General features: G+C 35.3%; 2 protein-coding genes across 7 annotated transcripts; one reads left to right on the top strand and one right to left on the bottom strand.

Annotated features, from left to right (window-relative positions):
• The first annotated feature begins 2,811 nt into the window (after nucleotides 1-2,811).
• On the top strand, nucleotides 2,812-5,002 carry Jhamt (juvenile hormone acid methyltransferase). 2 transcript variants are annotated; one of them, XM_070312605.1, is made up of 6 exons: nucleotides 2,812-3,021; nucleotides 3,458-3,667; nucleotides 3,733-3,901; nucleotides 4,117-4,249; nucleotides 4,344-4,494; nucleotides 4,677-5,002. In XM_070312605.1, exons 2-6 carry the CDS (start codon nucleotides 3,481-3,483, stop codon nucleotides 4,871-4,873), a joined length of 837 nt encoding a protein of 278 aa, XP_070168706.1. In that variant the 5' UTR covers nucleotides 2,812-3,021; nucleotides 3,458-3,480; the 3' UTR covers nucleotides 4,874-5,002. The 2 variants fall into 2 exon arrangements, with proteins under 2 accessions (XP_070168706.1, XP_070168696.1); XM_070312595.1 differs by having other exon boundaries at nucleotides 2,812-3,667.
• A 165-nt stretch (nucleotides 5,003-5,167) lies between these two features.
• On the bottom strand, nucleotides 5,168-21,897 carry Plc21c (Phospholipase C at 21C). Of its 5 annotated transcripts, none has more exons than XR_011447954.1 (19): nucleotides 20,634-21,896; nucleotides 20,161-20,307; nucleotides 19,327-19,598; nucleotides 19,158-19,242; nucleotides 18,646-19,063; nucleotides 18,433-18,553; nucleotides 18,156-18,351; nucleotides 17,730-18,069; nucleotides 17,479-17,658; nucleotides 17,172-17,381; nucleotides 16,760-17,079; nucleotides 16,366-16,680; nucleotides 16,199-16,243; nucleotides 15,936-16,137; nucleotides 15,614-15,836; nucleotides 15,210-15,531; nucleotides 14,931-15,122; nucleotides 14,286-14,855; nucleotides 5,168-11,690 (listed from the first exon to the last, which is right to left on the bottom strand). XR_011447954.1 is itself a non-coding variant. In XM_070308702.1 (19 exons), the coding sequence occupies exons 1-19, from the start codon at nucleotides 20,733-20,735 to the stop codon at nucleotides 11,656-11,658; spliced, it is 3,780 nt and encodes a 1,259-aa protein (XP_070164803.1). In that variant the 5' UTR covers nucleotides 20,736-21,897; the 3' UTR covers nucleotides 5,168-11,655. The 5 variants fall into 5 exon arrangements, 4 of the variants coding, with proteins under 4 accessions (XP_070164803.1, XP_070164794.1, XP_070164782.1 ...); XM_070308702.1 differs by having other exon boundaries at nucleotides 14,801-14,855; nucleotides 20,634-21,897; XM_070308693.1 differs by lacking the exon at nucleotides 5,168-11,690 and having other exon boundaries at nucleotides 12,698-14,855; nucleotides 15,210-15,528; nucleotides 20,634-21,897.
• Nucleotides 21,898-23,023: the final 1,126 nt, after the last annotated feature.

The raw sequence follows: 23,023 nt of genomic DNA, 5'->3' as shown, positions 1-23,023 counted from the left end.
TTCAACGGCTCGCAGGCTGCAGTTTTCAACGTTAATTCCCAAGCAATTTTTCCTCAGCCACGTCCTCGCACGCAATCCCCAACCCGAGAAGAGCCGTCACTTCCGCCCTGTCCTCCGCAGCGTTCACTTTCGCAAAAGCTCGATCGAATATCGAGGATGCTTGTGGTTTTAGCGCGAACGAAGGAGATCGACGCTACGTAAATCCTCCACCAGCTCCACGACAACCTACAACGCGCGCGAGACTCACACCTGCCCGATAAATCCGCAGCATCCTCCTATTTCCGGAGAACTCTTACGTATGCCGCTATCGTAAATTCTCACGAGATGAAGATTTCAACGAGATATAACGAAACACAACGTCGCGTTCTCGTAAAGTTTCTATACTCGCGGATGTAATAAAGTCGCAACATTAATTGGCTCATTTCGTCTCTTCGCGTATCCTCTATCCTATTTTTTTTTTCTTTATAACAGGATTATATCCTATATTTTATACGACGACTCGAAAACAAGACCCGCGGTAAAAAAAGTGCGACGTGTAATTTTGCTCTATTAAAAGACTGTCAATTCGGTCGTCTTTAAAAATTTGCAACAAGGGCTTCGATGTCCGAATGAAAAGTATCTGATCGAGCGAGACGAAAATTATACGCGACTGCAGCGGGCTACCGTTTCCAGCTAAACCCGGCAATGCATCTTTACATCTCTCTCTCTCTCTCTCTCTCTCTCTGCTTTCTTGCACGACGCTTCCAAGCTTTTATAAACTCCGTATGATAGTAGTAGTGCGTGAGCGCGAGCGCTATGACCTTTTGTTATCTCCTTTGAAAGAGACGCGAGTGCATATTGCATTACCTTGCGCAGAGCGCAGAGAAAATGGAGATAAACGGTGCGAGAGAAAAGAGAGACAATGACGTCAGAGGAAAGGGTGCGGGTCAACCCGCCGAGTTTCATAAATATTTTCTGTACAGGCGCGTCGCCAAACTGATTTACGGTAGCTGAAGGTAACGGAATATACAACGTAACGAGACTCGAACGTTACACGTTTTATTGCCGTCGATCGCTCCAGAAAATTCGTCAAGTACTATAGAAAAATGGCGTCCTTCGACAATGTATAAATAATAAAGAATAAATTGAATTGAAGTTATCATTATAATCTTTTCAAGGCAAAATCGGATGATCATTGATTAATCGATAAAATAAAATTCAGATTTCTGTGCGATAAGATAGGTAGGTCGATCGAAGGCTTCTAATATGCGACTGGATAAAATCCGTTGATATGCGAGTAAGCGCATTTCAGACAAGATTTAAAGGCCATTCAGCAAGATAAAAAACGAAGGATGAACTCCCCCGCTAAGAAATATGAGTGTTTGATCAGGAAAACACCTTGTATATTATCAACGAGCGTGTATGGAGTGTGCTCGCGCATATGCAAATACGGCGCTGTCCAAAAGGCAAATACATGCGACCGTAAGATAAGACTAATTCAAGGGCTCTCGAGAACGTTCTGGCAAGGATCCTGGGGTCTCGCAGTCGATCGAATTACGGATTATTAACGATAAGCCCTTTTGTCCGAGTTAAGGTTACGGTAAAATTCATTTCACGCATTTTCCTGATACCTAGTACTTTGAATTTAAACTTGCGCCGCACTTTTCACTTCGTTCGAAGCACAAAAAATTTAATGAAAAATATAAAATGAGAGAAAGATAAAGAAAAGAAAAATATTATTTGAATAGAAGAGAACCTTTTAGCATTTCATATCATTAATTATTCTAGACAAAAAAAAAAAAAACTAAAGTATTTTAATAAAAATAATATTGTTCGGGTACATTTTTTTGGAAGAAGGAATTTTTATAGAATCAAAAATAGTTTCAAAGTTGCTATAAATAAGATGAAATAACTAGGAGGGGTCTTTGCTCCATTTCGAAAGCCATATCTCTTAAAGCACACGACCAAGTCCTATCTATATTCGTGCTGCCATATGTATGGCACGTCTTCTTAATCTTAATAAACATTTTTTTTTAATCAAGGCGGCCTATATATAGCTCAATACATATTTTTTACATAACTCTCCCTTATTATTATTATCTGAGTAATTATTAATCTGAGTAAATATCAAGCTATAGATATATTGATATTGATAGTGCACCGACAGAAAAGATTTCCGGATCTAATGTTATTACTCTTCAATCTATCATAAAATAGGATCGATATAGCGACAATCATATTTATTATTGAAAAAGGAATATTTTAATCTTAAATGGAAAATTCTTAAAATCTAGAATAAAATGCCTAGTAACGCCACCGCATATCGGTTTCGCGCCGACTATTGTGGCGCTAACATCAAGTTATTCTAAATGCAAGAATATATAAGCTTAGATTTGTATATGTTACTCTTGTCTCAAGATAGTAAGACAATCTTATTTAATTCGAGAGAGAAGAAAAGGAATTATTGATTTAATTTTAAAATTGTTTTATTTTTATACCGCATAAGGTTGTGATACGATTAAATATGTCAAGAATATTTTTTGTCTCGTTATCAGAAATCCTTTCTGAGAGTGTGCGTTAATAAATGTAATCGAACGACCGGATGCACATAGGTCATTGAACTTCCCCCTATAATAGTTAAAACGACACACAGTAGAGTGGGAAAGATTTGTCGACTGTTGAAGTAGGAAAATAGAGAAGGCAAGAATAGAATAAGTTGGTAGGGAGATGAGAATAAAATGGGAGAACGGAGAAAGAGTAAGAGTTATTTACATGAGTCGCCGAATATAAATACCAAAGACGAAGTTAAAAAGTCAGCAGTAGAGAAGTGAAATCAGTATTGTGAGCTATCATCTACCTTGGTACTCCTGAAAAGGAACCTCCGACGACTTTTCTGTTTCGTTTCCTTTCGTTTCTGTTGTAAGACCGAACGCAATTGCATTACTTCTCGATCTACATCTCGCGGATGTGAAGGCACTGGAATAAAAATCGTAAAACATATTAGTCGAAAAAAAATCATACATACAGGATATTCGGCAACAGGTGATACAAAATTTTAAATGTGATTCCACATGATAAAATAAAACGAAGATAAAGAGTAACGGTAGAAGTTTTGTTATTTAATTGCAAATGTTTGAAAATTCGCGTACTGTATTTACATCACAGTATATTTTGACGGCGACAAATCCTCTAACACACATATACATTATCAGCTGTTATTCAAAACAATTTTATTAATTTATTAAAATAATGTAATCGTATATTCTTAGGCTTTTCTATTTTTCTCAATTAATTGTTTGCCTTTATGTAACTTTTAATTCTGTGAAAATCGTCTCGAAATGAAGCTATCTAAAAGAAATCGCTCTTAAAAAGATATTTTCATTCTCGAAATCTCAACAATTTTTCAACATCTTCAAAGCGTTCTTTAATTGCTCTCGATTTTCTTATTTTTCATTTGCGAATCCATCTTGAGTAACAGTATCATTACATCAACGGTGTATCATGAACTCGGCTGAGAATTACATTACTGGTAATGATATGCAACATCGCGACACCAACGATCTAATTGGCGAATTCAAATATGAATTGTCACTGATGCAAGGGAAATGCCTTGACATCGGATGCGGCCCAGGCAATATCACCAAAGATATTCTATTACCTTCGTTGCCAGATGAGGCGACAATTGTAGGTAGGTATGAATAAAAAATTGATGCAATGCGCAGCATTTTAACAGAATTAGATGCGAATTATTAGGTGCCGATATATCGCAAGAAATGGTGAATTACGCACGCAAAAACAACGCCGACAATCATTTATCCTACATCGTTCTGGATATCGAATCATTGGATCTACCAAAGGATCAAATCGAACAATACGACAACGCTGTTTCATTCTATTGTCTGCATTGGTGTATAGATTTACGGTTAGTGTAATGATTTATGATAATTTCAATATTTTTTTATTTAATGTGATAATCATTTGTAAATCGCGGTTTAATAATTCTTTTACCATGGAAGAAAATCGCGTACGAAGATAATTACATTTTATTAGCAATACTAACACTTATAATAGAGATTAGAGAAATATTAATTCTGTACGATTTCCTTTGCAAATTCTCTAATTAAATATCAAACTTAGGCGCGCCTTTGAAAATATTTACAAGCTTCTACGACCAGAAGGAAAAGCGTTAGTCATGTTTATAGCATATCACATGGGATTTGAGGCATATATACAGTTGAAGCAGAATCCGCAATTTCAGCCTTATCTACAGGTATTATTATGATTAAAATAGAATAACACCCATGTAATACGCGATAGTAAACGTATAACAAGCGCGGTGAAATGTTCAATTTTTTTGTTTAAAGGATGCGCATCGTTACTTGCCTTACTTTCAAAGAATTGGTTGCAAAGATATGAGAGCGAGTCTAGAAGAAATGTTACGAGACATTGGTTTCAAAATTCTGCATTGCAGAAACAAGGAGAAAAACTTTCGATACAGTAAACAGAGCCTCACGAGTAAGATATTACGCAAGTATTTTTAAATGAGAAAATTTGCTATCTATTTTTTCGCGAAGATAAAGATAAGGATAAATAAGACAATCAAAATTTAATTAATATTACGCATTCAATTCATTTCAACAAGATTAATTATTTCTTTGTTTAGAATTTCCTTAGAACTTTTGTTCATATTTTTGTAGATCACGTACGCGCCGTTAACCCTTTCATCAAGCGATTTCCCGATGAAGATATAAAGAATTATTTTTTGGAAAAACTTGTAAACGAAATAATAGATCAACAAAATGATAATGTTCCGCTTAATATAAATAAGCAAAAAGATGACATTGTATTGAAATATTATCTTTTGATAGCACACGTGCAAAAACCGTCTACCTGAGGCATAAAGCGTAAAATATATATTTTAATTAATTATTTACGACAATATAAAATTGATAGATTTAAATTGTACGTCTTTTATTTAATTATCTATTGTATTTAATATAACCGTCCTTTGACAATTGGGTAATTGACCATATTGTAAAATGAATAAATAAAATACTACTTTATTACAAACATGCAAGAAATTATATTCATTATTGGTATCTTCTAAATAAAATGTTGCTTTTTCGATAAACACTCCTCGTTTAGAATGTGATAAGAGGAGAAAAGAATATCTCGCCACTTTCCACACCATTTTCTCCTACAACACTAAACTTTATTGTACGCTATATCTTTGATTTTACAATAATACAGCCATTTATAGAATATCGTTATTATAACTTATGGATTTATCGTACGGATATAAGTGGGCATTAATGGTATCGATATTTATATAGCAAGTAACAATGTGTCTCTAATTCTGTTCTCTAAAAAATACATCCAGGTTTATAAGTAATCTTGAAATTGCTTCTCATCGATCGTATTTGATATCCGATGTTCGCTTTTGAGAAAGTACGACTAGCTTCGCGACCGCGAAAAGATCAAATCATGCAAGCATACGTAAGCAAGCATCGATTTTTCATTCTGCTCCGTTATATAAAGCATCGCGATAATTAATCGCGATAATTAATTAATTTTCTGTTACAACTTGCTAGTTACTTCACGGTAAAGAACCGGAAATCGATCCAAATTGCATATTGCGACTCAAAAACGAAAGTAGGCGCGCTTTCTCCAAGCGACAGCGAAACCTATCGAGATGGAAGCAGTCCAAACTACGATTGTACCATGAAATATCCTCTATTCGAAATTCCTCCATACTCATTCGTATGATACGCAAACTATCTTCCACACATGAAGCGTGACCTCTTTCTTTGCGACATCCGTATAATTTATATTCATCGCTGCGTAAAATCAAGGTCAAAAAATAATTTCTCTATACGTCGAATTAGTCTGGCACAGATAAGTTTCAATCGAAATATATTTACTGTATGGTATATCGGTATCGAAATCTCTTTATATTCAAATCGAATATCCAGACACAGGTAATTACATAACAATATCAACTAATATCACTAATCGTAACACAAGATATATTTTAAACACTCGTCGCATGTGTGTAACATACTCTACTCTCCATATTATGATTTTGTAGATGTAATTAAATAAATATATATTCTAATCATCTCAAAATAAAATATTCATCTATTTCCTCTATAACGAACATCATCTACCATATTAGCTTTCTCCGCGTAATCCGTATGATTCTTGTTAATTAGTGAATAGAACTTAATAAATGCATTCTAATTAAGCAGCGTTCTTTATAATAATTGCGTAAAGCATCGGATCCGATGAGTGTCAATCTGCTCTGAAATCTCGCTAATCTAATTATCGAAATTAAATTTTACAGGAAAAAATCTCATCAAAATTAGACAAATTCATTCATCGTATTGCTTTTGGGTTACAGAACGAGAATTTTAACACATCGAGATATTTTATATTATTTAAAGGCTCTAAATATATTTTCGAGCGGAGTTTTTTTACCAGCGTCCATAATCCGAATGCGATCACTCTGGATATCTTAAAGGCTAAAATCGTAAGATTATTCGGTGTACATTTATCGATTACGAGCTAATACCATTACGGCAAACGAAATAAATAACGCTTTCTTAATATACCGACCTACTTGATAATTCTCTTATTCGTAGAAAGGACATCGAACATCGAAGACGATTATTTAGAAAAGAGAGATTATATCTGGATATACAGAACAGCGAAGGATGATCAAAGGCAAGGCACAAGTGAGTCAGAGGAGAAATCATTTTGGATGAAATTAATATCTTGTGTCTTAGTCATTTTCCATTACGTTCCTTTTACGCCGCGATTAAGATCGGGACATCGCCAAATGTACATACATATATATGTATTATATAGTCAGACATCGTCGACGTGATTAATTGATAACTATTGCTAATAGCGGGACAAATATCTCATTTCTACTGATATTCACGCGCTTCCTCGTCCATATTTCCTCGACGTAACGATTAATAATTCATTCTTCTTTCAAAACGAAAATATCGAATATGTAATATGTAGAATAGACCTCCGCTGAAAAGAATAACTTGAAAAACCAGCAATGACATGACAAAAGCAAAATGTAAGAATAACGTAAGATTTGTATCTATATACATATCCTATTTGTTATAAATTCCAAACACTGAAAACGAAAAATTTATGATTTTAAAATCCACGAAGTGCTAAATCTGCGGAGAATGTATTTTTTATTAAATGTAAAAAATAGTCAATAAAACGAGTAGTCGTCCTAAAATTTAATCGCTTATCGTAAGAAATCGAAAATTTATAAAATAAAGATTATAGATTTATTATAAAAAAAGATCTTTTTTTATGAAACAAAGAATTCGAGCGTAAAGTCGTATTATAAAACAAAAAATCGTAAAACGAAAATTCTCAGATTCTGATTTAATGATCCGTAAAAGTCTTAAGTACCTGCAGAAATCAGATGTCTGTCCAAAATTTGAACTATACTACACAGAGCTTCACCGCATTAATACTTCGGCCAATTGATATCGCGTCGAACAAGTCATTACGTATGTGTGTGTGTGTGTGTGTGTGTGTGTGATGCATAGCCGAAATTACATATATCTTAAGTTTCACGTTTTTATTTTTCAATCTGATTCTTCCATCGAATATAACCGATATACCGAAATATATGCTATGCATAATATAGTGGTTCGAGAAAACCATGCTTATTATAATTTTTTTTTTTACGTACAAGTCCTATAGAACGCGAATAGCATGTACCACGTTAATTACACATTTTAAAGTTTTAAACTGTTGCTGTCTAGATACTTTCATCGCGAAATGTTTGTCATCAAACTTAGTAGAAATGAATGAAGATATTGATTGAAAAACAAATCATGCATAGCAATTAAAAATTAAGAACTTAAATCAATTTATCATCAAAAAATATTGGCATAACAAGATAAACAGAAAAAAAATTTATATAGATTTATGCTAAGAATCAATTAAAAAATATTATTAATTATATTGTTTAATCTACAAGGTTGTCGGTTCATTACTCGCGTGCACGTAAGCACTAAATTTTAATATTTTCTGTTAATAATTATATATAGAAATGATGCCAAGCGCATAGAAAAAGTCCTCCATAGGTATTGTTTAGTATTCTCCTGACTTAAATTCAACTCCTGATTATCATAAACAGAAAATGGGAGAGGAAAATCACAAGGGAAAAAGAAAATAATGTGAACACAACAAATTATTATAATCTCTCGTCGCTTACAAAACAGAAGTACGCGACCGATGACAAACGGAACTAATCGTCGATTAAAAAATACGAATGACAAATATATAACCGAGACATATAATATAAATCAGACCCCTCATATTGTGTGATGCATTACAAAGATAAGTTAACGTAGATGAGATGATCAGACAGTAGAATCATCGAGACAACAACGATAACGCTAAGAATAATGAAATTTCCACCGTAAATCGAGTTATTGCAAATAAGCTAAGAGGGAAGACAAAATCATTTGCACGGGATGCAACTACACTCCCGATACATAAGTAGGTAATGTATACATCTGCATATGCATACTCTACTGTGCGTACATACCGTCAAGCATTTGTACATTCGCATTATCAATCATTACTACAATTACAATCGTTTCGATAAGTTTGTTTCTTTCCTCCTCGCATGCTATTTTTCCCCTTTTCTTCTGGCGCATCTTTCTCCTTTTTCGTTATTACGAATAGTCACACTTACATAGATATATCTAGCGAGTAAATCATCTACAACGCAAAATCTCTACGATATAGCTACATTACAATCTCGACAATCGAGCTCTCGATCACGAAGCAGAACGGAATCGTTAAGATTCGCGCTGCATTTAACGCATTCAAGTGCGTTTAACATCCGCATTTTATGCAAAATAAATCAAAATCTCTATCGACTGCCACTGTACAGCGTTGTAAGACAAAGTTGTTACTCGAAATAAAAAGTTCTCCGACTCAACAACGCAAAGCTTTATAGATTCACAAGAATATCGTCGTTGCATTTTATGTACATCGAGTTACATTATTTCATTGTCGGCTGAGAATTGGCAATAATGTCGCTGCGAAAACTGAGATAATTCAAAAACACACGGCTGCGCAACAATAAAATTCTAATATCTCCAGCCTAATCGCCTGCCATTTCTTCAATACTTAAAAAACTCTCTTTAGAGTTAAAAAGAAGAGATTATCAAGAGGATCAAAGGAGGACGCAAGATCGAGGAATAATACGGTCAGGTACGAAGAATCGTTGTTAGGAGATCCTCATTACAGTAAACTCGAAGGATGGACGCGCTATATATATAGAAAGAGAAAGAGATAAATAGCAAAAGATCCTTAGATAAGCCTGCTGCGGATAACATTACGCTTACAATTAGTTTCGACAGGAATCGTGTAACAGCGGCGGACGTTTAGACGCTCCAATTTGAACCTCGACAAGTACAACGAGTGCAATACTTTCAAAACAACAGAACAATATATAGCTGAGCCAAATCACTACGATCATTTGTAGGCCGTTTCAAACTACACATACCTTATGTTTAATATAATACGCCTACGCGTCTTCACACGTTTATTCTAGAACGAACACGTCCGTTACAAAGATCTTCGATGCTGAACGTCTTCTCTAAATATCTATTTGGCAAATCTCTCAAATAGCTCGAATAGCATCTCCAAAGATATTCGTCGCTAGATTCAACCATCTTAGCGTGAAGCATCACGTAGAATTCTAAAAAGCTGATGCTAAAAGTAATCTTCGAATTGGGCGTCCTTCATTCAAAGCAATGTCTAGAATAACATTAGTCAACGCCAGAGCGGTCAAGACAGATAACATCGCAGGTACAAATTGGTAACATTGCGACGCACGCATCCGCAAAAATAAATCGACAATGCGCGATTAATAATCCGCGCGCGAACGTGTTCGTCGTAATTAACGTGGAGAACTCTTGTGTTTCTTTTTTTTCCCCCTTTTCCCCTTCCCCCGTAGTTGCTATATTAACAACGATTATGCTAGCGCTACCATTTTCATCTTTATGACTATATCCTACGATTAACAACATCAACAGCAACAACACATAATATATCAACGTGAATATAATATCTATGTCCCTTTAACGTAAATCTATACTTATATACATACGTGTATATCGTGTGTAACATACATACACGCGTATATATGTACGTTACACGAATGTAGGAAGAGAATGATGTCGATCACATGCTCTAATAAAAGAATGCGATATCCATTTATATATAATATTCAGAGAGACATCTCTGACAAAATACACACAGTAAACTTGCAATTTGATCTAAATGAAAGACATAAATGCATAGGTAAATCACACTATCCGCGAAACGACTATAATTGAGGAATCGGATACAAAACAGTATAAATAATTGTACGTGGTTTGAAAAATGAGCTTCAAATAAAAATCTGAATAATACGAAAGAAAATAGCAAGAGAAAAGTGAGTTTTATAATCACTTGCAATATCCAGATTTTTGCCGTATATCAGATTAATAGCGAACAAACGACTTCCAACTCCTCAATTAGATAACGAAGATAATAAAGCTCGATATAAAATTCGAATAAATACTATTAGGGAACATAATTGAAAAGCAAACTGTACATAATTGGAAATATCATTGGTATTCTATTCGCTCACTCTCTTATCTCTTAAATCCCAATTATCTCGTATGCATATCAATATCTTTCCTAACGAGATGTAGTTTAGAATGTTTAGATAATCAAAATACATTTTAAAAATTCATGCGCTTCGATACAAGAGATAGAAATCAAGATTTTCTATTAATCGCATGTCCTATATAAAACGCACCGGGTACATTCGCTAAGCAAAAATGTTGTATTAAAATAAAGGAGTAATTTTCTTCGAAGAAAGACGAAACACATTTATAATAAAATATATAATAAACTAGCACTCTCCGAAAAAAATCCGAAATAAATATCACTATGCAAGGAAAGATTATATGTTATTAATAAACGAGACAGAAATCTCGCAAACTGAGTAGAGTTTATACATCATTTAATCAATTTCCTCTATTATATTATATTACCATCTCTTTGATGTCGCGAAGGATGCATACCTGACGCAATATGGTAAGCTGCCCAATTTCGCAAAATATCGACACTTACCCGCACGCATTTCGATTAACACAGTATACGAACGAACGCTATCGATTTCCTCACATATGTTCCAAACATACTGGATAAAATTACTTAAATACATTGCCTTAAATATCGTTAGGTATACGACTATCTCTATCGTCAACCCCCGTGACCGGATAAAATCAGTCGCGTTCGCCACAGAACATTCTACAACTTCGCGAACGATCGGTAACTTCATTTGCGGAAGAAATGCTATCGCGATAATTGGCATGGTCTAAGAAACGGTAACTACATTCTCTCTCTGGTTCCTCGTGCGCGCGCGCACGCGTGTATCTGTATATGCGTTTACGTGAATCTCTAAATTTACCGGAAACATATGTACATATATATCAGCTACAATCTCAAAAAAAAGCGACATACTACGACTATTTAAAATGAGAACCAAATGTCATACCTTTTACATCTACAGCAAACCAAATATCATTACATCAGAAGGAGGTGCACGGGATATTACTTCAGGATCCATTATTCTTTTAAGTTTACGGGATGCGCACTATCGTCTGCAATAATAAATGCATATGCTTTAATTGCTTTTCTCTGCTTGTTAGATGGACTCGTACGAATCGCGAGCAATTCTTTTAATTTAGTCTTTCATCCTTCATAATATTTACGCAAAACAATATACAAGGAGAGCACGCACAATTATATATATATAATTATATAAAAATAAATAATAATAAATTTGAGATTCTATCATATAACACATAGATATTGAGCTGTTATTGTACCCAACGATACAAAACCAAAATTTATATAATAATAAAAAATAAATTATTATTTAAATTCTTATATAAAAACACAAATATAAAACTTTAATTATACAAGTTTGTGAAAACACCATTATATTTGTTATTTAAAAATAATTTCAAATAATTCAAAACACGTTAAGATAGAAATTATATAAGTTCGACAAAATTGTAAAATACTACAAAAAATTTATATATAATTAAATTATATATATATATATATAATATATATAATATTTTTATATATAATTAAAAAATAAATGATGTATTCTCTTATAAGTCGATTGTGTGTGCTCTACGAACGCTCTTGATATAAAATGTAATATCGAAATATAATCCGTGTCGAGATTGACGTTCAAGTATACAGGTAACTATAATTTTTATGTACCTATACGCGCGTATATACGCACATATACTCCTATTCGATAAATATCGTAAAACGATATCTATCGATATATAAGTACATACAATAAAAGGATGTACTTAAATCGAATTATAACACGTAAAGAAAAGCAGCTAAATTCCGAAAACACTAAATGCCACGAGATCACTTGTGCAGTTCATTTGTGCGAGTTAATAATTAATAATAATTCCCGGTTTGCCAGAAATTTAACCATAGATAAATTCATGAAAAATTGAAACAAAATATAAATAACTATTATGACGAAGTACGTGACCGTAGATTACTTAAGTAGATATAACATTATATATGGTATATATATATATATATATATATATATATATATATATATATATTCCATAAATTTCACATCTTTGATTCAAATCATCGTTATATTACGATACATCCCGCGTACCTCTATTTTTTCATTAAATCAACCTGTTAAATAAATAGCGGATTTATACGATGTAGACTTACGATACAATAAGTTTTAATTCTAAATTCGTTATAATTAACGGATAATTTTCCCTCATATAGATATCTGTGTACATGTATCGTAACGCGATACGCCTATATCGTTACAATTAGAAACAACAAGGACAATGTTACCTCGTAACATTTTTGATTGTCTTCTTCAAAGAGGTTTGCCCGACCGGACTGCTCGTGATACGAAGATAATACGAAGAATCGATCTACATACAGTAGAATCCGGCAATATGAAAAAGCGGAAAACTTTTAAAAAAGAAAAGTACACTACGCACGAAACTGTTCAACAATCGTCTTATACTTGCGCGAATGTAGTTGCGCAAATATAGGGCGGCTGCGCGCGCCCCGTCACGTGATCTGTCATAATTACACCCATATAAATGAATAAAGAAGAGAAACAATCTCTCTTTCTCTCTCTAGATATAAATATGTGCGAGATAACTCTTCCAAATTGGAAACATTCTCTCACTAAAAAAAATAGACTCAATTTGCATTTTCTATAAAAGAGAAAAAGAAAATAATTCATAATTTTTTTTTTCTCTTGAGATAAATATACCTAATCATATATTGAATCTACCTTTATATATATATATATATATGATTATAACACGATATTAGTATTGATGAAAGTATGTATATGTAAAGAATAGAATAACCAAAATTGTCCGGATCCTATTGTAATGAGATACTAGGATATTCTCGTGCCTTCGGCAGGAAAATATCACCATTTTTGCCACAGTACGGGCATTCCCTCTTCCCCCAGAAAGAAAGTTTATATACGGAGTACTTTCAGTCAAAAATATATCAGATCACCCGCGCTTTCGTGCAAATTTGTCGAATTTTTCTTTTCTAGGCCAAAGAGATTTCACCTTCCTGGTTGTATATGTACCTCTTGCGTTCTGACTGGAATCTCCTGAGATCTGACTTAATAGTCGAAGATCAATCTAAACGGAGCATCTTGGAACGCGATTAGACTTAGTTTATATATAGTTAATTAAATAACCATGACTTATGCATATAACAACAATATTAAATGTTAGCACTTAGGAAGGTTGTATATTCTTTTTCTCTTATTTAGAATTATATATATATATATATATATATATATATATATACATATACTTCTCACGCGCCTATCTGTCGCGATCTTAATGCTTGTTAAGATCATACGAATATGTAACCGACTGTATCATGTCAACGACTGTCTTAGATTCCGGAATCTCTCAGATTGCTAATAATGCGAAATTTATATTCATCATGTATATTGAAGTTGACATTGTCTCTTTTTCTTTCATATTACTATAAGCAGACGTTTTATCGTAAAGAGATCATGACATAGTATTTCCATGTGCCTAGCCAGACACGATCAATTAAAAAATTGATCAACATGTATGCGATTAACGTATCAATCGAATAATGATCATTGTAGTAAAGGACACAGCATTGAAGTACTAGAAAATTACCTCAAACCATTATTCGGCATCTAATCTCTCCAAAGTATTAAATGGTAAAAGTTCAGTATGTATATATATAGTACTTGTCATGCTTTGTGTAGCACCAAGCTGCCTCAAATCATATGATTCCTTGATACAACATCAACATCATCATATTGACATCTCTAATAAGGGATAGTAAGAATCATTGCCATAAACAGCTACAGATAAGCACTGTATACAAACAGTTCGTTAGTCGTTATTGGTTCATTTCCTTATACGAATGTCGGAGAAATATTGCATTTATATATAATATCCGTTTCTTTCTCTTCTATATATCTCTCGTTTCAAACCGCGACGTTTAATATACCGAGTTGCATAACTGGATGCTTTAAACGACGAGTATAATGGCGTAAAACATCATGAACCGATGTCACACCTTTAGTCAACACATAGCCAGACGACCCGTTTCGCGAGTCAATACGTATTCTCACTAAGTGACTCTGGTAAGCTAGCTCCGCCAGATGGTGACAAGGGTAACTCACCACTCTCGTATTTATTGTAGCGGCTACTATATTCTGCTAGCAAATTAGCTTTTACCTGTTGCATTAAAATGAAAAAAATGTAATGAGATATCGCACGAATAAGAATATTCATTACATTTAAAATGCAAACCTTGGCTCGCTCTTCTTCCAGTCTTTGCCGTACTTCTTCATGTTGTCTTTCCAATTCCGTTCTCTTCTTGTCGAAAATTTTCGTTAAGCGCGTGCATTCATTCACAGCTTTTTCTACTGTCGATTTTGCAACTTCTCGTTTTATGCGTTCCAGCTCGGCTTTATCTTTATGTACTTTGGCCAATTGTTTGACCTTAAACGTAATAAAAGATATGTAATGTTAACTCTCATTATTTTATATATTTCATCGTGCAGAAAAGAATATATTAGCTAAAAATACCTCGCCCTGTCTTGTAGCCTGTAGTTTCCGTTTAACGTCGGCGGTTTCTCTCTCTAAAAGCACTTGGAGCATTTTCAATTGATTGGACTGTGATGCTTTCATCACTTTCTCGACAGTCGTAAAAAGATTCTCGTAATATTTTTCCTGAAGTTCACGTTCCTGTTGAACGTGCACCTTACATATGGCCAAAAATCGTTCGCTTTGACTTCTAGGCAAACCTCTGGACGCCCCGTCGTTTCCCTCGCGATTATCCGCGTTCTCTGAGTATTCAGAAGACTCAGCTATGGCTAAGGTACTTAAACCCACTTCGCTCGAAAAGCTACTAAAATAAGATTAAAAATTGTAGAATTCGGAATTAACGTCATACTTTATATACTTTATATATTATACGTTTATATACTTACATATTTTTGCTCGATAATCGCTTCACTAACTTATTGCTCATGTAGAATTTCGATTTATGCTTCTCGCCGTCGAGCGAGCCTTTTTGCGACTGCATTCGCATTTTTTCTTTCTCATGCTTTTTCCTTAGAGATTCAAGTTTCTTCTCGAGTTCCATCTTCTTCTCCCTAACTAACTTATTTTCCATGAGTTTCTCCAAACTTTCGGCCATTATTTCGTCACTTACTATAAAAGAAAAAAGTTGCCAAAATATATAGTACAAAATAAGAAAAAATGTAAAAATATTTATAATTAAGATAATTTAAGAAAAAGAAAAACACTCACTATTGCTAGCATTGACTGGACTTTTATTTATAGATGTATCAACTGCTGGAACTGCAGCACTTGGGGTGTCGTCTTCTACATCCATTGTATCTGAACTACCTAAGCCACCAATAGATGATCTACTATGTAAACTGCTGGGAGTAGGTAGAAGACCTGGTAATTCACCCATGGATTGCATTCGTTTAGCCTTTACAACTTCCTCCTGCAAAAATAACGTTGTTAGTGGCACATTACAGGATAGTTGAATCATATAAAAAACTTACAGCTGGCTTAGCAGAACTAGAAGCATCGCCAACTTTACTCTTATCCTACAAAAAAATGTGACAGTAGTGTATTAGTAGACTTAAAAATAGACATGTTATTAGTTATTAGAAGAGAGAGAGGAGGGGAAAGGAAATAGTAAATCATTTAACGCTATTTTAAATCGTACTTCAATTTCTTCCGGAGCCTCCAAGCAATCCGTGAGAACTAACAATTGATTCTCTCTCTTCTCTACTTCGCTCTGATACTTGATAGGATTCGCTAAAGCTTCAGCAAGCTCGCTCAGACCATCAGGAACGTAATCCTTTACGATAACGTGTAAAAACAAACTCGCTAATGGTAGCGGTTGCCCACATTCATTTCTTAGTGCAACGTGTCTATATCCTGGGCATAATCCGACTACGGGTAGTACCCTGTGACCGATTAAACGTCCGGAATCTTCATATGCGGCAATCCTTATCGAGGCAAGGTCCGGCAAAACTACCTAAGGAATGCATAAACGACACATTATTATAGAAACGGACTATTTAGCAAAGTGGAATATGCAAATAATATTGTTTCACCTTTTTAAATATAAATGGTTCTTCGTCGTATATGGGATTTATACCGTTATTCGGCACGATTTTTGTGCGGAATTTCTTTCTTACAGTATCCGCCGGTAAACCATACATATCCACTTCTACATAAGTGCCTACTCTTTTGTCAGTTAAAAATTGTGCGGATATCACGTGAATGTGAACGGTGCCCGCAATAATACCATCAACAGTAGATTCGGCGAAGGGATCTAATCGTCGATCTTTTCTTCTCATAAATTCCGGTTTCAATAGATAACCGCAACGTTGATTGTATTCAAATATCCCCAAATTTAATTGCATCGCCAGATCTGTTATCGATTAAATTAATCAAATTAATTAAATCCTAACAATAAAAGCAAAATAATACATCAAATAATATACTAAATAAAATTTTACATACCAAGCGTTTGATAATTTAATGCAACTAGCTGACAGCCCGCATTCCAAAATACTTGTGGCATGAAATTGCTAGAATCGAATCGCGTTCCTGCTGGATAAACTCTGGATAATTGATGTTTGTTATAATTTACAAATTCTAGTGGTCTTTCCTTCAAGAGAGTCGTAGCTTGTTTCTCGTCGAAAGATGACATTTCGTACATACGATTCTTTTCTGTACAAGCGATATACAAATTATATAAAAATTCATCGTCTTCGCAATATACGAAGAGAACGCATTAAAATTTTTCTCATTAAGATATATCACGTACTTTCAGCCGATTCGAAACTGTTAAAGTGTACAGGCTGCACGTAATTAACTAAAGCAGAAATTTCGGCACCCGCCTCTGTCTCTTTGGCCGCGGATGGCTTATCTGGCGCAGATCCTTTGTCACCTATTCTCAATTCCACATTAGACTCATCCTCTTCTGTACTCGTTTCATCTTCATCGTCTAAAAAAAAAAATGCATTAAATATGCGTACCTCTCATGAACATATTTATAGCTTTTTTTTTATTACCAACCTTCATCATCTTGAGCACTATCTTTACTACTCTGCCTTTGTTGCAACATGGGGGGATGAGGAATATCACCATTCCCAATTTGCTGTTCATTTCCAGATGCAACATCATCAGCCATTTCATTTTGAGGTATTATATCCGGTGGTGGACCATTTTCTCCTACAGCGGATGGATTCACTGTTCCATTTGTTTCATTCTCAGGAGTACCTTTAGCAGTATATGCAGCAGTATTTAATTGCTTTTTCTGATGTTTTTTATGATGATGGTGATGTTTTTTTTTATTTTTTATTATTATTTTGCGCTTTAGTAACGATGGCGGTGGGAGCTCTTGACCTGGCTCTAACTAAGAATAAAAAAAAGCATTTGTTACAATCATAATTTTCTCTTGCATACAATTACTAAAAATATGTCCATTAAGTCTAAAAATACCTTATGCGATTCGAGTGGTGCATCAAGTAACATTTCCCCGAAAAGTTCTCTGCAATACTGTGCGATTTTGGCTTGCTGCCTTGGATTACAATGATTTTCGAAACTGAGAATGACCGGATATTCAGAAGTTTTAAAAGCACTCTCAGCAATTGCCTCTATCACATCTCGGGCACATATTTCAGGTACAAATGTATATCTACAAAAAGACATGTTTTTATCTTTAATTTCTATATAGAAGCTTTTGTATACAGAAAATTATTACGATGTTTATTCGTACCCGTGAACGATAACAGGTTCGTCGAACTTGCCATTCCAAAAATCTAATTCGACGCATCGACAACCAGATAAAAGACATTGACGGTAAATTTCCACAGAACTCTTTCCAGTGAGTTGATGTCCTAAACAGAAAAAATTTGATTTGTTACAATCATTCAAATTAAATAATTACAAACTGTATGTTAAAAATAAATATGAGAATATTTATATATACCCGTTAAATATGTGTTGTGACTAGAATTTATAAAATAATGTGCAAGCGATTGATCCATATCGTCGGATAATTCAAATTTAGAGATAGCAACAATCGGATTGTCCTCACTCATGAGATATCTCAAGAATCCATCAAAACTGAGTTGGCCTTTATTTGCATTACACTTGTTAGGTTCATACTGACTTATGATATCCTTTGCCCTTGCTTCATTTGCATACGGATATAGTATTTCATTGAGGCGTGGATCTCTCTGCGTTTTGTTCAAGAAATCCACGAATTGTGCAACGGACATCAATCTGCGTTTGCTATTGCCAACAAATCCTTCAAATACTTTTTCTATATCTGATCTCTGAGTAAGAGACTTGTAAAAGTTGAAGAAATCTTCGAATTGGAATTTTGACAATGGCACAATGTCGCTCTAAGAAACAAAATTATCATAAACGATATGTAAAGTATTTTGGAGCAAAGCCTCTTTCAAGAATAATATTTATGATAGTGAAAACAAAACTCACTTTGCCAGATGGAAAGCCAGAAATATCGAGTGCTTTCTCAACACGCTTGCGATCTTCTTTGTTTTGCGTAAACATTTTTATTATACTGCAAAGAAATTCAAAAATACAAAGATAACAGTTTTTCTTTTATGTAAATAATACTAGAATTACATTACAATATTATACTTACTTCTTTACTAGTATTTTTTCTGATTTATCAGCAGTAAGCGTCAGTTTTGTGTGCGCTTTGAGTAAAAACATAGTTGTGCTAGTATTTAGTTGAATCAAATTGTATGCCAGTTGAAAAAGCTGTTCTGTCCAATGTTGTGCTATTTCTGCACGTGTTGTGCAAAAATTAATAAAATTCAGATTAACAAAGTCAGAGCCGTAACAGATTGTTACAGTTTTATCTTCTAAGGAATCTTGAGAACCCATTGTTACAAAAGATTGCAATTTTGGATCCTATAAGAAAAATTTAATTTAATTGTATATACATCACATTTACATAGTTTCTTATCCTCTGACATATAAAATTTAAAAACTATAAATAAATATAGCCTCCCTATTGTTGAATGTCGCGATGAATACAAGTAAAAAGTTTCGTATAATGAGCTAAACATCACAATGCTACATGCAAAAGTATGTCAGTTCATTCAAAGTTCTATTTATTGATTTATAGGAAAACTGATCTAACAAGGTATGCTATTATTTCAATGAATACGGAACTGCCTTTATCTGCCATTGGTGCGGATAGTAAGGGTGATAAAAAAAGCAAACTATATATGGTATATAAAGTAGGTAATGTTCTATTTATAAATTAGTCAATAATTATTATGTGATGATGCTCTCTATGCGTCATTGTTATAATTATGGAAAAACGAAGAAACACTCTTTGATTATTCATCTTTGAGTATTTGTTTCTACTACATTGATGTAAGTAAATAAGCAAATAGCTTATGAATATCTCTCTCTCAATAATGATACATAAAATATTTATTAAAAATAACAAATGTGAAATTAATACCTTTGGTATCTTTGCATATTTCCCTGTTCGTGTATCTCTTATAATTGCTATGTCCAGCATATCCATTTCATTATTTTGATCTATCCAATGTAAGTAAAAACCATATTTATCCACTTTCAAAGTTACCGGCGTTGCCATTCCAGAATCCTATGGTTACATAGCACATTTGGTATTATGAAAGATTTATTTTTATCATATGACTCTCTATGAATATATGTGTGTTTTCTCTAAATGCTTTATTAATGTTCTTTCTTTGACAGAAGCAATACATTTAAGCAGATGTTTCAGGAAAGACATATGATATTTCATTATCTTGAAAAGCTATCATCGTGGACACATTCGATTTTTTTGTTTTACTAAACAAAGTAGAGGTAACATTTTTATACCTAAAGTGACCTTTTACATTTATACTTTTACTAGCGCTCGACTATTAAAACCATTAACTAGTCATAACATTAAAAATATACACAAACCTCGTCCCACTTGACAAACTTTTCTCCATCCTGCAGTTGCTGGGATACCTCCACAGCCTTTGTATACATAGTGATGTTTATATTCTTATTACTCGCCTGCATCCTGTCTCTCTTTTCTTGCTGTCACAAATCCACACTGTTCAGCACTGACTTTCTTATAGACGTAAAGGTAAAGCGACGAGTGACGTGGTGAACGGCGGTAGCGATATTAAGGAGCACGTTGCGAACGTTGAGGATGACGATGACGACGGCGGTAACAATGATGATGATAAAGATGAAGACGACGACGACGACGGCGACGACGACGACGACGACGACGACGACGACGATGACGACGACGACGACGACGACGACGACGACGACGACGACGGTGGTGGCGGCGATAGCGATAGCAACCACGACGACGATTTCGACGGCGACTCCGACGGCGACGACTCCAACGTCGACGACATAAGCTTCATTGAGACTTCAAGCATTTAGAAATAACTGGATCACCGTATCTTAGTCGGCTGGTACCAAGGCGACGACTGTCGCCGTCGTCGTCGTCGTCGCAATCTGGATACACCTCGCGGTTATATATATCTTAAGGACGTACACTCGACGTGTCCTCGAGGAGCATGAAAGCGAACGTCGAACCCGTTTGTCGATCGAAGTCACACTCAACCGGGTCGCGACAGAGCGAAGGTCGCCCGCGAAGACATTTCATTCACCGCCCGAAAGAAGCGCGCCGATTGCCCGAAGCATGAATCGGGTGTCCTTAATCGCGTGCGCGCGCGCACGACTCGCCACACGAGGAAGACGACGAAAATTGCTCCGATCTCTGCTGCTGGTTTGGTGCCGCGAACACTCGTGCGCGTTCTCGCTCTCAGCCGCTCGCTCACTCGTCGGTGCTCGTCCAGCTTGGCTGCTCCCTCCGAATCAGTATCAACAGCAGCATCCTTCTGCGACTTCTGTGCTGTGTCGCGCCGCGCGCCGAAGACAAGCACCGACACTGACCGACATCCAGCGCACGCACCGCGCCGTCCGCACCGTCAACACCAGGAGGCGCTCTACGGAGGCGCGCGCCTGCCTCTCGCGCTCGAATTCGTTTCGCGGCTCGTTGATCTCGAACAATTCGTTATCTCTTCTCTGTCGAGGATTATGCGATATCACCTATGATATATACAGATAAAGAAAAAATTAATTTCCCTTATTGTTAGTTTATCACCTCCCGAACTCCCAATGACGTTAGCGCGCAATTGCATAGATAAGGAAAGGAAATTTCTTCAACCGAACTTGACTATAGATGAAACAGCTGATTCATCGATCCTGAATTATGCGATTATAGATTATACACTATAATTTGTAGAAACTTCTTTGACTCGGGAAATTCGATAAACTCTGCTTCGAATGATGTATTTTAAATATCGTAATTTGAATCGAAAGAATCTTCGTCTATTCTTGGATTGTATATAATCTTATCTATAAAGCAATTATATATATATATATAGAAAATTTCCTCTAAACATATCGCTCTCGCGATATGTGGAAAGTCTTTTTTTTCACTTTTTCTTGTTAGTCTTGTAGTATCTTTTCGATCTTTCGGCTTCGGAAAATACGCGGATATTGTGTTGCCGTATCACTTTTCCGCGTGAAGTAATTGCGTCAATTGCTTGAAAAAGGATACAAACGTTTAGAAAGGGAGGGAGAGAGAGAGAGAGAGAGAGAGAGAGAGAGACAAATCAAGCGTTAACGAGGGCGCGAACGAGAACGTCGAGAGTTAACGGCACCAAAGGGTTGCGCAACCCCTTCTCGATATTATCTCACGATATTGTCAGCGCGTTAACACACGGCGATTGATTTGCTGTCCTCTCTGTTCCGTAAATTCCGAGAGATCCCCCCGCGTAGCATCGATTTTGCATTAGTTCCGAGTAATTTGCGCGACGACGCAACAGCGACGACGAAAATTAAATGGATTCTCGATAGTCCGGTTCACCGCTCTCCAACGAGGATGCTGGATTTTTCGGGAAGATACATATACGAGATAAAAACCCGCGCGCGCAAACGTACACGCGTAACACATGCGTATTATGCATACACACATACACACAACTTGTATAGATTGTGCATTGAATTTGATCTAAAAATAAACACGCGCCCTTCCACGATGAGAGAGGGTAGACTAATCACCGCGCCCATTAAATCGATCCAATCTCACTTGACTGTCGTTAAACTTAAGCCAACTTGACATGGCAACACGTGAAATAGAGCGGCGGCGACGACGACGTCGCGTGTTCTCGTCTATTCTCTCGTACCTACGATAGCGTCGTCTCTTATCTCGCTGACTCGGGGTTCATTTAAATGAGATAGTCGATAAGAGGAGCCGCGTGATACGAGGCGATCAAGAAATC

Source organism: Polyergus mexicanus, unplaced genomic scaffold (assembly GCF_030449975.1).
Source record: "Polyergus mexicanus isolate NDT 795.1 unplaced genomic scaffold, iyPolMexi1.0 SCAF_2, whole genome shotgun sequence".
Classification (NCBI taxonomy): domain Eukaryota; kingdom Metazoa; phylum Arthropoda; class Insecta; order Hymenoptera; family Formicidae; genus Polyergus; species Polyergus mexicanus.
This window is presented reverse-complemented; position numbering and strand designations above follow the sequence as displayed.